This window comes from Festucalex cinctus, chromosome 1 (genome assembly GCF_051991245.1).
Source record: "Festucalex cinctus isolate MCC-2025b chromosome 1, RoL_Fcin_1.0, whole genome shotgun sequence".
Classification (NCBI taxonomy): domain Eukaryota; kingdom Metazoa; phylum Chordata; class Actinopteri; order Syngnathiformes; family Syngnathidae; genus Festucalex; species Festucalex cinctus.
In genome coordinates, this window is record NC_135411.1 from 7,674,977 (window position 1) to 7,690,926 (window position 15,950).

At 38.9% G+C, this 15,950-nt stretch overlaps 1 protein-coding gene across 1 annotated transcript in view; it reads right to left on the bottom strand.

Annotated features, from left to right (window-relative positions):
• The window catches only part of gipc2 (GIPC PDZ domain containing family, member 2), a 23,519-nt gene extending 9,348 nt beyond the window's left edge, over window positions 1-14,171 (bottom strand). The window contains exons 1-2 of the mRNA XM_077514364.1: window positions 13,560-14,171; window positions 1,265-1,450 (exon numbers count right to left, since the gene is read on the bottom strand). Of these exons, the coding sequence (XP_077370490.1) occupies window positions 1,265-1,450; window positions 13,560-13,859 (486 nt within the window). The 5' untranslated portion in view covers window positions 13,860-14,171. The remainder of the gene's footprint in view (window positions 1-1,264; window positions 1,451-13,559) is intronic.
• Between the last annotated feature and the right edge of the window lie 1,779 nt (window positions 14,172-15,950).

A 15,950-nucleotide genomic window follows, 5' to 3' on the forward strand; every position in this document is an offset into this window, starting at 1 on the left:
CAACATACTCGCAAATACGTTTGAACATGTACATAACATAACATGTAGGCCACATGCTACCAAGTTCGCATACCTTCCCATAATGCAACAGGGTATTTGCAACCGTAATACCCCATTGCATTATGGGGCGAAAAATGACGAACCTAAATCATGCATGGCAGACATAATAAATCGTAAAAGTTACGAATAAACAGTTTTTTGTCTACTTAATTTTCTAATGAATTGGTAATGTGGCCCAAATGCCTAAAAAAATTGAGTTTTGTTTTCACTCGCGCATGCGTAAATAATACCCCGCGGCATTATGGGAAGGTATGCTAACTTTGTAGCATGTAGCCTACATGCACGTTTGAACATATTTGCGAGTATGTTCGAACATATTTGCGAGTATGTTCGAACATATTTGCGAGTATGTTCGAACGTATTTGCGAGTATGTTCGAACATACTTGCCAGCCAAAAATGTTTACTCCACATTGGCAGCTCTACGCTTCTGTAAAGTGACAATTTCAGATGCAGGGTTTTTCTTGGCTCAAATCGAGGCAGAGTTGGTATCATCCTGTCTATGATGGGTGACTGTCCAATACCAGCAGTGGTGTAGTCCAGGGTATACACAGGTATACGTAGTATACCCACTTCTTTTTCCCCAACATGAAAAATCTGACCTGCTATTGTTTCAGAGCATTCAAGGGCCAATAGGATATCTTAGATCGGCATGCAGTGAGTATGTCACATATCAGTGAATGTCGTGCACGAGCAAAACACAAGATGCTGCATCCAAAATCCTATATTAGCGTTGGAATTAATGGTATCGGCATATTACTTGTGAGTAGTCACCGATACCGATACCACTGTTTTAATGCAGTATCGGGGCCTCTGCCGATACCAGTATCGGTATCGGAACAACACTACTATTAATACTATTAATTAATACTATTAAAAATACTATAATACTATACTAAAAAAATACTATATAAAGACACACATACCAGTAGATTTAAAAAAATATATATGATAAACTACTCTTTGCTTATTTTATTTTGTTTGTTTTTTACTTTTTACCTTTTGGTAATATTTAAACAATTTCCTACTTTTTCTCGTCTTTTTATTTTCCAACAGTCTGGCTGCCCTGCAGCTCTTTGCTGCCCCTCACAGTTCAGTCTCGGTACTTTTTGGACATTTGAAGACAGGAACAGGTAAAAAAAAAAAAAAAAAAAAAAATCATGGCAAATTCTCTTAGTCACCCGTGGCGAATAATCACAGGTTTACCTTGATGAAGGCGAACCCGGCGCCGTTGTCGGTGATGGTGAGGCCCAGCGCGTCCTCCGACTTGAACACCTCCACCTCCTTCTTGATGCCCCGGACGTGGGCAAAAATGAAGTCCTCCAGGCCAATCTGGCCGCCCAGCAGCTTGTCCATGTCGATCTTGTGTGTGTTGAGGGTGCAGAAGAGGATCTGTCACAAAGTCAACAAATAAAAATCAGGCAATCCAGTCAGTTTAGATCATACTGTAAGACAGCCAGAAGGCGTGTTAATCACTGACGGCCCTCAGTGTTATCAGTGTGTGTGCAAAATAAAAATAAAAAAAAGGCAAATGACCTTCACACTTTAGAGGGCTCATCAGTGTGATCAGCAGAAGCACTAAGCTGATTTCACAGCACTTTAAACAGATTGACACCCAGCTAGTGGTCCGATAGCCGTCGCTAATTTGTTGCACTCTCGTGCACACTTCGCAAACTATAGCTGAGGTTCATCGACACCCAGGGGACACAACATTAGGTACACTTATGTTATTAGGTTTGCATATGCGAGCCAATACGAAAGTTGTACGGCGGGGAATTGGAATCACAAAAAGTCCAAACATCTGCCATTCTTGTGGGACTTCTTCTCAGTCATCGATGTTAGGGTTAGTTCAAGAAGTGCTAACTTAACGTGGAAGTCAACCATAAACATTTCTTGACAATAATATGTTACATGTGACCTCACTAGTCTAAACATGACATTCTGATCAATATTACATTTGTAGAATCTGAGTTATGAAGCAAAATCCAGCCGTTTTTATCCCTCTCAGGGTGCGGCCATTTTGCCAGTTGCTGTCAACTGAAGATGACATCACGGTCGCTCAGGTCTCAGGTGACAACCAATCACAGATCAGCTTTGGATAACAGGTGAGCTGTGATTGGTCATTGCCTGATGCTGCATTCGAGGATGGTGGGAAGTTTGACTTTTCCGAGTTCAAACCAGGAAGTGTGTACGGGAACGCCCCCTTCAACTTGGAAATTCCACTTGCGAAGTCGGGAAAAAAAGAAGGACCCCGACTTCACCGACGGACTACAAGTGACGTCACTCTACAATGCTTTCCCCTTTAGAAACACAGAACGTGAACGGTAAAACACAATTTACTCGGGTATGAAACTAGATAGCTTTCTTCATTCATAAATATTCGACATAACTTCACTTAACACAATGTACGTGACAGTATGCCGCTATCTCCCGGCATGAAACTATACTATACTGAACTGTATGGAATGATTATGAAATAAGATAAAAACAATAAATGAAGCAAAATTACGAGAAGGTAAGTTTGCTGGAGGTCAAAAATGAGTTTTAAGAACCAAAATAAAAAACAATTTACCACTATCCGCAATTTTGGTTGTTTACTTTTGCCTCAAACGCTTTCAGGTCGAAACTGGGAAAAACCAACTCGGATATATCCGACTTCCGACAATCCTCGAATGCAGCATGAGCCCTGAGCAACCGTGATGTCATCTTCAGTCGACGGCAAGTGACAAACTGGCCGCCTCCTGAGATGGATAAAAACAGCTGGATTTTGCTTCATAACTCTGATTCCAAAAATGTAATATTGACCAGAATGTCATGTTTATACTAGTGAGGTCACATATAACATATTACATAAAACAGGAAATGTTTAAGATTGACTTCCTCTTTAAGATTTGCACAGTAGGCAATATATTATTTATCCTAATTCATATTTGTTTTATCCTTGTTATTTATTTTCTGGGTTCGACAGTAACAGTGGCCCGATAGCATGTGGCCACCAAGTGACTGTGTCAGAAAACCTAAAGTTCACTAATGGTGGCCCCACAGGGCCACAACCACAAGTACAAATTTCTAGGGCCAGACCAATTAATTGGCCAATTGTTCTATAGTCTTAAAATTGTTTTAACGTTAAATGTAGTTGCCATTACTAATTCCAACATGTATCAATTGATTTGAGACTAGGTCCTTTTTTTTTTTTTTGCGCATCCTTATGTGTCTTCAAATGTTGAGTCGTTTCACTTTATGTATTGTATTCTCATTATAGTGCTTATTATTTTCTGACAAGATTTCAGTAATATAGTTATATGATCAACTACAGGGAATTGAATGTTGATTAATCCAGTCTGGAAGCGAATGCCAGAATGCTTATCACGTGCAAGATGAGGGAGTGAATCATGGTTATTCACTGTGGGCCAATCAGGCCTTGTTTTCGCTGTGTACCAACAGGCACTGCTCACACCGATAATACACACACACGCATTAACCAACACGCGTTGCCACGGGTAACCAGACCATAATAGAAGAGGGTGATAATGGAAAGGGGGCCGCAAGAGGAGAAGAGGGTCTACTTTATTTCGCCATAACCCCCTCGAACACCGCCACCCCCCCCCCCCCCCCCCCCCCCTTGTCAGGCCTCCACCAGGAGGTAGACGAGTGGCCGCCTACAGCCCGTTACCAAGGCTGCTAGCAGCTTTAAGCAGCTTCTCCGCGCCCCAGGCGGCTCTCGGCGCTGCGCCCCTCCCCGCTGTGCCCTTCACGCTGCTGGCTGGCGCGAGCTAGCTTCTACCTCCCCATTCCGGCTCACCACACCTCCCACGGCCTCTAGAAACATGGATGAACGGACTGGATGTACGTGTTAGCTACAGCCGACATGCACAAGGACATGTGCAGTAGAACCACCATTTTGACCTCAATTGCTATAAAATTGCTATAATACTGTGCTATTGCATCATACAACACACTTTGAGCAGTATACAATATAAAAAAGTACAATAAAGCAACCACAAAAGTAACAACATTGTATGGCTGCTCGCTAGCTAGCTGGCGGCTAGCACGACAAGCTAACATCATCAAAGTCTATTGCAGATCTTCGGTCAGTGGAACTGCACAAACAAATGGGCTCAAATGCACTTTTTCCAGTTACAGGAGATCTTTCCGGTCCTTTGTTCACAAAAAGTTGGCCTACACCAGCAACAAGGGAAGGGAAAAATACATCTACCAGAATTAAAGCTGTAACATTTTAAACAGATGAGATGAGGGGTGCCCTACTCCGATATCGATTTCGGTTCGTTATCAGCCAAGTATCGCATTATATTAGTTGACAATATCAGTTGACCAAAATATTCAATAGCTGCAGCCCTAGATCAGAATCCCCTGACTGACGGCTCAATTTCCGCTTCAAAATGAATAAAAAGGCACCCAAGAAAAAAAAAAAAAAAAAAGTGCGATTCAACACGAACATTCAGTCTCGCACACCAAAACACCAGTCTCCGCCTACATGCGCTGCTCTGTGATTTGAAGAGCAGCTAAATAAACGCGCCGCACTTGAACGTCTCTCTGGGCCGACACCCTGGACTCGAACGTGACTCCAAAGAGCATGGAAGCAGTGGTATTTTCCAGCCTCTTCGTCAAGTGTTTTCGTGGCGGAAAAACAGGATCATGTTTGTTCATCAGCACGTCGTACTTTCTCAAATCATCGGAATGCCCCAATTAGTTGCCAGGTGAATCATCCATTTCGTAAAAATAGAAACATAAATGCCTCTCCTTCGATTATTCTATTGTTCACAAACTAACATTAAGTAATTAACTGCTGCCCATTTGAACTATGTTGCTAACAAAAGCAGCAAAACCCATCTAACAAATAGCTCTATATGCTATTTTAACACATGAAAGAATTGACATTTACCCCATACGCACGACTAACTTGTTTGTAACCCAAAACAGCAGCACCAATCATAGGCACTAGACTATGACAAATAAACACCTCCCTCAAATAGACATAATACTGCATTAGTGCATTAAATGCGTCACTCTGCTAACTTCGTAGCTAAGCAAAGCGTATCCCGATCATGCACGGATAAGTTAATGTCTCCCTCAAATAGACACCTTTCTTCCCTCAACCAACATCCTTATCCAGGAAAAAAACAACAACTCATAATTCAATCTCAGTTCATCGTAGGGCTGCACGATTATGGAAAATTATTATTTGTTTTTTGGATTTAAAAATATTAAGCCCAATTAAAAAATAGAAACACTATAATTATGTAAATTCCTTTTGGACCAAACAGAATTTATAATAAAACATATTTATAATATATATACATACATACATATACATGTATATATACATGTATATGTATATATACATGTATATCTATATATATATATACATATATATGTATATATATATATATATATATATATATATATATATGTATATATATTAGAGGTGTGCAAAATTTCCGATTCTTAGATTATTCACGATTCGGCCGTGGAACAATCGAGAACGATTCACAAACGTCCAAATTCCGATTATATAAATATGCCAAGGGAAGCGAAACTAAAGTGACCCGAGCGAAAAGTACGCGGAACTGAAACGCAGTAGCGCGCGCGGTCTTCGGGACGCTTTTTGGGACGGACCAAGATTACACATCCACAACTCACGCCTCGAGATTCAAAACAACAACAAGCATGGCTGAGCTGACCAACCCACCTCTTCGTGGGATCAGACCTGCTCCGAAAGGCAAACAACTTGAGGCGGAAGTATCAGCTAGCTGGCTGCAGTGCGTCGGTTAGCGTTCTACAGGGCGCCGCGCAGTGATACGAACGAACGAACAGAAAAGTAGTGGCTGGCGGTAATGGCGTCTGACTTTATTCAGAAAAGAGTATTGTGGTGGAAATGTATCACGCTTTTGAAAACAAAAAGTTTTTAGAAGAAAAACGCTTTATTTCCGAGACCCCAGCCAGCTTGCTGGACTATTTTCCTCTCGTCCAACGCCGAAGTCAGTGCTGATCGCACACACGGGAGGTGAGGATCAAATTGAGATTCATGTTAAAAAAGCCGAACGATCCCATTAATGTTTACACATTCATGTTTACACAAGTTAAAAAGCAGAAAAGCACTTGAGTTTTTTTTTTGTTTTTTTTTGTACCTCTGAGAAACTTTAATGTTTACATGTTCATCTTTACACAACTTAAAAAGCAGGAAAGCACTTTTTTTTAATTTTAGGCATTTGTATTGAAGTAGTAGTTCACATTGTCTTTCATTTATACCTCAGTGCACTTTTGAGTGGATAAAAATAATATATTTTTGCTCAATGCTATGTTTTATTCTGTTGAAGACTGAATATACTTAAAAGCTGTTGTTACAGAATGAGGACTTGAGTATTTGATTTACTGTTTTGAACTGTTAACTTGATACTGAAATAGTAGTTTATTTAGGCCTGAGAGGACTTTTGTACTATTTTTGTAACTAATGTACGAAACATTAAAAGCACCAAAATACATTGTTTTTTTTCTGCTGCCTGGGGGGGAAATCAATAATCGTTTTATAATCGAATCGTAGCCTCTGAATCGTAATCGCAATCGAATCGTGAGGTGCCCCAAGATTCCCACCTCTAATATATATATATATATATATATATATATATATATATATATATATATATATATATATATATATATATATATATATATATATATATATATATATATGTATATGTATATATATATATATATATATATATATATATACACATGTATATATATACATGTATATATATATATATATATATATATATATATATATATATATATATATATACTAGGGGTGTGAATTGCCTCGTACCTGACGATTCGATTCGTATCACGATTCACAGGTCACGATTCGATTCGATACCGATTAATCCCGATACGAATTTATAAGTCGATTGTTGCGATTTTTTTTCATTCAAATTTAGAAAATACTAATCAGTAAGCTTGTAGAGTGTAAGATTTATATGAAAATGTATTATTTATTTATCTGACATTTCAGTCTTATAGAGGTTGTAATCTGTTTCATGTTTAAACAGCATTAAAATAAAATATTAAGGCTTAATGTTCCGTTCATATAACATTCTTCCATGCTTAAGGTGTGAATCCTAAAAAAAAAAATTAAAAAAAAAATAAAAATAAAAAATAAAAAAAAATCGATTTTGCCTATTATTGAATCGATTCGAGAATCGCGCGATGTAGTATCGCGATATATCGCCGAATCGATTTTTTTTAACACCCCTAATATATACACATGTATATATATATATATATATATATATATATACATGTATATATATATATATACACATGTATATATATATATATATATATTAGGGGTGTGAATTGCCTCGTACCTGACGATTCGATTCGTATCATGATTCACAGGTCACGATTCGATTCGATACCGATTAATCCCGATACGAATTTATAAGTCGATTGTTGCGATTTTTTTTCATTCAAATTTAGAAAATACTAATCAGTAAGCTTGTAGAGTGTAAGATTTATATGAAAATGTATTATTTATTTATCTAAAATTTCAGTCTTATAGAGGTTGTAATTTGTTTCATGTTTGAACAGCATTGAAATATAATATTAAGGCTTAATGTTCCGTTCATATAACATTCTTCCATGCTTAAGGTGTGAATCCTTAAAAAAAATAAAAATAAATAAATAAATAAATAAATAAATAAATAAAAAATCGATTTTGCCGATTATTGAATCGATTCGAGAATCGAGCGATGTAGTATCGCGATATATCGCCGAATCGATTTTTTTAACACCCCTAATATATACATATATATACACACACACATATATATATACACACACACATATACATATATATATATATATATATATATATATATATACATATATATATATATACATACATACATACATACATACATACACTGTATATTTCTTTATGTTGGCAAAAACTTGAAGTTGAAGTGCACAGCATGTGCACTGTGCATTCAGACGATCATTTATTTTTTGGTGCGAGACAAGAAAATGTTAAGACAAAAAACAATAAGACAAAATTCTTTGAAACGCCATAATTATGCAAGTTCCTTTTGGATGAAACAAAATGTATTAAATTAGCTATTTTAAATTTTCAAAAAGGTGCAAATGTATAAATTTAAACAACTCAAAAATGAGTATGAATCATCTTTTTTTTACGATTATGCTGATTTTGTGATTGTGAAGTGTGATACTTGAAATTGTATTTGAATTCTTATTAATTGCACAGCCCAAGTTCATCCACACTGATGTCAACAAGTCAACTTTGGAGTTCATTTTGAACTCTGTTGTGACAAATCTACGCCTTCCCTCAAATAGATTCCCCCCTTTTCCCCAGTCACGAAATAAAAAGAGCAACTAACTATCTCAGTTCATTGTGACAGCATGTTTGAAAGTCATTGCCAACCAAAACAGCAGCACCGATCAAAGAAAATAAAAAATTAACTCCCCCAAATAGGCCCCTCCTTTCCGCCCCATCAAAGAAACTGTCGCAACTCTAACTCGCAATGTATTAAGTCAACTTTTCAACCCATTTAAACGGTGTTGCTAACCAAAACAACAGCACTTAATGGCAGCTGTTAACAAGAGAGATTGACGTGCGGCCACTCCACAATGTTGAGAGCTGTCATGACACGTATCAGTAAAACCATCCTTCATTACAAGACATAATTATCAGTATACAACTGTGTTGTAATGACTATTTATGCAAATATTTTTTTTACAAGCACATGCGGGTTAATGTTTGTCTTCGTCTCATGTTCCTGCGCCAGCTGCTTTTGCTAACGAACACCGAGTGCTGAGGTCAGAGTTGTCTGCTTTTAAAAAGGAAACCACAGCCATCAACATCAAGGCGGTGCAATCATTAACCCCACTGTGTGAATGCGTGACGTTCCACAATTGATAGAGTAGGAAAGCTAATGGCCAATCACGGCTCACCTGTTTTCCGGTTTTGGTCATGTGACATTCGTAAGACGAGTCCTTAGTCCTGTGATGTCATTTTCAGTGGACAGCAAGTGGCAAAATGGCAGCCCCTTGTAATGGATAAAAATGGGTGGATTTTTTCTACTTAATTCATATTCCATAAGCGCAATATTACCGTATTTTCACGACTATAAGGCGCACCTAAAAGCCTTCAATTTTTTCAAAAGCTGGCCATGCGCCTTATAATCCAGTACTTATATATGGATCAATATTGAGCCGCAACAGGTCTCGCTGTCAAGACGCTATCGGTGACCCTGCACGATCGGTGACGCGCATGCGGGGAAGATTCCGCCATCTTGGATCGCTAGCTAATACTAATACTTTACCTCAGAGAAAATAATAAAACAGCTGTTTATACATTTTGGGAGTGAATGGAGTTGTCAGAAAGCTTATTTGTAATCTATTAATAAACTTTGACTGACCTATCTGACTGTTTTGTTGACATTCCATTTAGCGCAGCACCATCTAATGGATGCATAACGTAATCCCAGCCTGTACTGTAGCGCCTTATATATGAAAAAGTTTTAAAATATGTCATTCATTGAAGGTGCGCCTTATAATGCGGTGCACATTATAGTGCGGAAAATACGGTAATCAGAATACCGTATTACGACTAGTGGGGGTGCATAGAACATCATATGGTAAAGTACATTTTTGACTTGTTTCCTCATTATAAGCAAATCTAAAGGTAAAAGGAAGTGTTCTGTGGGCAACTCCAGCTCACTTGTCAATGCACAACCAACATATACGGTAAATTACACACATACACACGGCCTTCAACAAATGAGATCGCGACACTTAATCTGTTGGATTAGAAAGTCCGTCACACCAACAAAAAGGTAAGCAGGGCTGTGCAGGCCGCACAGTTAAATGGCAGGCAAACGGCAGCCACACCTAACACTCGGCTGCCCGTTATAATAAGAAGAGACTTTGACCGCGAGGAGGACGTTGCAATTCTGCACACATCGGCTCGACTGTGGACTCAGGTGATGTCATTTTAATTGCCAGGTTGATAGATCATTTTGGACCAGTTCCGTGAAAGTGAGCTCGCAGTTACTAGAGCCACACAAGTGTGATTTCGCCGTTACATTCAAGAGACAGTATAAACGTAGTACAACAGTGGCGAGCGGTCACCTTTTTGAGTGGGCATGCTGGACTAAAGAAAATGTGAGTAAGACCCACGCAGGCACGGGGAGAACATGCAAACTCCACCCAGGAAGGCCGGAGCCTGGTCTCGAACCCGAGTCTTCAGTACTGGGAGGCAGACGTGCAAACCACTCAACCACCGTGCCACCCCAGTTAGGTTCAACAGTGCAAAAGTTTTACTTGTCGTTTATACAAGTGTCAGCCAGAACCTTTGTGGGATTTTTAAGACAGCCAATTGTCATTGCACTTTGGCACTGCAAATGTGAATGATAATTGATTGCTTTGAATTCATTTGGACAGAATGTTTACTGATAAAGGCTGCTTTTGTCACTATCCCATGGAGGTCTCAGACAAAGTGGGCGTGCGTTGAGTCCGCAAAGGCGGTGCGGGGGTGGGTCCGCACTTTATGATGTCATAAAGTGAGCACTCGCTCGTTTTCTCATGTTGGGAAGGGCTGATGCTTGGAGAGCAGAATGACCAAGAATTTCTCATAGAGGGGCGAATGGAGGAAAACACCACTTCCGTCATGTTTTTGGTGAGGAATTAGCATTTTAACACAGCTAAAAGCTCCAAAAAGTTTAGTTTTCATGTTGCTGTCCCTTTAAAAAGGCCTCCCCTCTTTGTAAGATGCATTTTTAATCCTCTTTCAGCTCTGTGAGCAACAATACTCACCGGCTCCACGTACACAATCCAATGAGAACACTAAGAGAGCTGGACCAACCACAAGATGGTGACTTCTCTGGCGTTTCATAATTTGTTTATGGAGGGAGGCGGCCCAAAGAAGAGTTGCTCCCTGGGGGGGCAGTGGGACGGCTACGGCCCGCCCGGCACAGGTTATCTGCTCAAATTTGAGGCAGTGCCCACACAACCGGACGTCAGGGACTTCCTGCTACGGCCAACACCAACACGTGACTGTAATATTCACTGTCTGTCTCTTAATGCGTCATGAATGGATGTACACAAACTTGGTAGCTTCGACTTCAGCAAATAATGCAATTTTATTGGAATTTTTTTGATCGACCTGTCACAAATCAAGTCGGAATATGAGGTGACGCCTGTTTGTGTTGTGTTTAGCTTTACCATTCTGAGTCCACAGAGTTTTGAGTTGGTTTGGCAATTGATAAGAGTTTGTAACGCACCGACACATCCTTGTATGTAATATGCATCCTATCAAACCACTGTTTGTCTTTTTCTTTGCGTTATCAGGTCACAAATGATTGATGATGCACATGACTTTGTTTATTAGCACTGTGCTTATGAGCATTCTGAGTCAGCAGCTTTTTGAGCTGTTTTGACAGTTGACAACAGTGTGAAATGCGCGCTACCAACACCTACGGGACTTACTGTATTTTGACTTGTCCGCCTACATGGCATTATCAGTATCTAATGCAGAAACTTTTGCAACAGGCCAAGACGAACCACAAAAGCAAAAGTTGAGACAAAGACGGGAACATCCTCGTGAGTGCGAGACGTGACGGGACAAACCCGCCTTGTCTGGCTTCTTTTCGCAAGGCGCCAGACAGATTCTCAGTTTTTTTCCTCGGCTTTGCATCGCTTTTGGTCGCACAAAATCTGCCTGCGCATTCGCGCTTTGAAAAGACGAGACTGCAAGAGGGGGCAGGACAGAGGCCCAGCTTTTGTTTTGGACGCCATGGCTGTCACATCTCGCTGCATACTGTAGTGGAAGACTGAAAGTTGTTACCCAGCCAAACTCGAAGAAGAATGACTCATTTCTTTCACGGGCCACTGATGCAAAAAGGTAAAAGTACAACAATTGTTGCTAATGATGAGCATGCCAATCAAATTTTCCATTTATGATAGCATTAAGCTACTAAGGAAACACTTTTACAAATTTTAAGTTCAGACCCCTCACTGCTGCATGGCATCAGAGGACTTTACAACATCCAGCCACCATCAATTGCCATTGGTTTCTTTCCACTGCAAGATCCATTTATGCCGGTCATGGCCCATTAAGCATTAATCAACCACCAATAAACAACAAAAGACATGTGTATTACTGTATAAGTACAATTGTGTTTGGCACTTGATGTTTGCAAGGTATGTGAAGCGCAAATGTAAAAATTAAACAAACAATGTTGGCAAAAGATATTAAATGCTTTAGCTAGCCTTATGCTGGGAAGTCGGACTTTTCCAGCTTCATAATATAAAGCATGCACGGGAACGCCACTTTCAACTCGGAAATCTAAGTTGCAAAGTTGGAAAAAAACATGTGACGTCACTCGACAATGGTGAACAAAGACAGTGAATGGCAAAACCTAATTTACCAAATTATAAACACATTTATTGATTTATTTTGTGTGTTTTTTTCCAAGGGCGATTCCAATTATTAAGTCAAGCAGGCCAATAACCGATATTTCAATTGCAGTAAAAGAAGAAATATTAGCTATACTGACAGCTTTGTTTAAAAATTTATAACAAAAATTGCATGTGTCAACCTAAAATTAAAACTAAGCAAGTAAATAGTTCCTTAACGTTTTCTACTGTAAATAGTTTTGCAAAATTGCAATATCATTTCTGAATTTTAACTTCTTCTTTTTTTTTTTTTATAAAAATGTAGCGAATTCCTAGTGTCAGCATCATTTTTTATAAAGTGGAAATTTAAATAGATCCATAAATGAAAAGTTCCCTGAGCATCAAATGCATGTGAATGTGCCTAATTTGCGGTTTTCGTCAAGGTTCCTAAAAGATTTCAAAAGATCTTTGCAGACAGTGAAAAACTGTCTAAAAACTCTGAATATGTTCGAAATGCCTTTGCGACAAGTAAAAACTGTCTGTGAACATCTTACAAATCCTGATGAAAACCCTAAATTCTCTACGTTCGCAACCATTCACCGCTATAACAGCTTTATCGACCTTCAGATTCGGAAAAAGGCAGATGCCGATATTTGTCAAAATGACAAATATTGGCACCGATAATCACCCTGGCCGATAATCGGTCTATCCCTAATTTGTTTATCATAACATTTATTTATCTGACAGGTTAACCAGAACAGCAAACAATTTATCACAATCAGCCACATGTTTACATTTGCCATGAACGCTTTGAGATCGGTACTGGGAGAATCCAAGTGGGATATATGCGACTTCCCACCTTCCACAAATGTAGCATTGGTCTCAGCTTTTAGCTTTTTTTTTTTATACAGGGGTGTTAAGACGTACAATATCCACTGTAATTTAAAACTGAGTATATTTGCCACCCTGAATTTTGAAATGTGTACAGGAGTTATCAAAATTGAGCCACTTTGGAAACGCAACCCTCAGTTTGTGAAGTCCCTAATTGAAGCTTGTTGTGTGTTCTGACCTCGGGTGGGCTGATATTAAAGGCGTCAGCAATCTTGGCGTACAGCTCCTTGACGTTGGAGAAGCCTTCGATCCTGCCGGTGGGGCTGCCGTGCGCCAACTGCGTGTGGAAGACCAGCTTGGGCCGCAGGTTGGCAGGTGGCGGCGGCAAGCCTCCGGCGCCGTTCGCCGCCAACTTGTTGCCGCCGCCGGCGAGCAGCGGGCCGGCCCCGCCTGCTTGGTGGCCGCCGCCGACCTCCTCGTTGTCCACCAGGTGCTCCTTGGGCGACTTGTTTTTCTTCCTCCACGGGCCCAGCGGCATGTTTGCGCGTCTCGGTTAGCTCGTTTGAACCGCTAAAACATTTGAACCTGTTGAAATCTCGTTTGTAACTTCCTTGTTTCCGTCTCGCTTAAACCCCCTTTCTTTCCCCTTCCTCCGAGGATACTTTTCCGTCGCTCACCTGGCCAAGGCTCGCTGCGAAACAGACTTTTGTGAGCGGGGGGTGAAGGAAGGCGGCGAACGGGCAACAGGTAGCCGGGGATCAAATGTGTGACAGAGGCAACCTGCGGACTGCCTGGCTAACAAGAGCCGCTCTGTGCGAGACTCGGCTGGGCGCACGCGCACTGGGAGCGACGCACAACACCGATACACCTGTGCACCCAAGCGGTCATTTCATTAGGTACACCTGCCAACACCGGAAATAACACATTTTCCTCAGTGCGTCTTTCCCACATTTGCACAGACATATCTATAATATTATATCATGGAAAATAATTTAATTAAAAAAATAATTTTCCTCATATCTCCTGGGACTATAATCGCCCTAAAAGAAAACACGTTCCCCACCCCTGCTTTACATAATATGAAAAATATTTGGTGTGGGCATCATAATTTGACTCCTACCTACAGTTTCACACTTATTGCAAACACAATATCAGAAACTGTGCTGTATATCCTTCACATGTTTGAACAAAACATTTTTTTTCTAATATGCTTCATATTATATGTCAACACTATATATATTATTCAGTATTTGTTCAGCATATCCACATGTATTTTTATTAAATTTACAATACATATCTTTCTTTTTTTTATTGCAATACAAGGCAAGGCAAGGCAAGGCAAGTTTATTTGTATAGCACATTTCATACACAAGGCAACTCAATGTGCTTTACACAAGGAAAGACAACACATAAGCATAAAAAAACAATGGTTAACATTCAGAGGAAAAAAAAATAAAAAATAAAAAATAAAAATAGGTTACAAAATTTACTAAAAAAAAACAAAAACAAAAACATACAATAACAATCTTAAAACATTATTCAACAAACTTTAAAACATTTAACATAAAAAAGTTTAAAATAATATTAATATATTAATATATATAATTAATATTATTTAAAAAAAAAAAACAGTTCTCTTAAATGTCTTGTTTCTTTATCTGATATTCCATGTTATTTTTAAATATATATATAAAAAAAACTATGTTTTTTAAGTGTCCTATTTCGGTTTTAAATTTATTTAAAATGTCATTCAAAATATTTTGTATATATTCATATATAACCACCCATATATTCATGCCTGTTTTATATTTCAATATGTAGTATTGTGTTTTTATTATATGCATTGGTTCAAAAATTTCAAATTTAAATATTTCATTTATAAAAAAAAAATGTATGGTTGTTTTCAATTTGAAAAATTAAAAAGAATATTTTCCTTTTTAATTTATGAAATTCAAATGAAAGCAATAACAGCAAAAACAAAGCAAGAATTTAGTTTCTCTGTCAATTATTTTTTTTTATTATTAATTTAACACTGCGTTCATTATTTATGTGGTTGAAGTTTGCAGTGCAACTGTGGTGCATCTTACTGCGAGCAGGCAAATCCTGAAAATGACGATCACTTTGACACCATACACCCACATTAAAACTGTGCTGCCGATTACGCGTCACTCATTTTTCTACTTGCTTTGGATCGAGGCTCATTTGGGCGAAATGCGAACCGTGGAATTTGCAAAAAAAAAATGACCGTAAACCAAAAAGGAAAAAACAACTTCTTGGTCAACTTGGGTCATGGGTCCTTGAGAGTTTTCCATGCATCCAAATCCATTCAAATTCAAAATTCTAATTTAAATTCATTCTTGTTATGACAGAAAAGTCAACCCATTATCTAGCGCATCATGTCAATGTATAAGAAAGATTTTAAATATTTTATGTATGTGTAAAAGTACTTCCTGATTGATAATGGAGTTGTTGGAGCTAAAAACAAATGAGGCCCCTCGGTCTCAACATTCATGAGTTCAGATCTCTGAGGGGCCACTCCCAAATTTCAATCGCGATGAGTGATGTAGCGTCCCCTGGTGGGCACAAATGTCATGTAAAGTGTTGGCAGCTCGAAAAGCAGCAGCTGAGG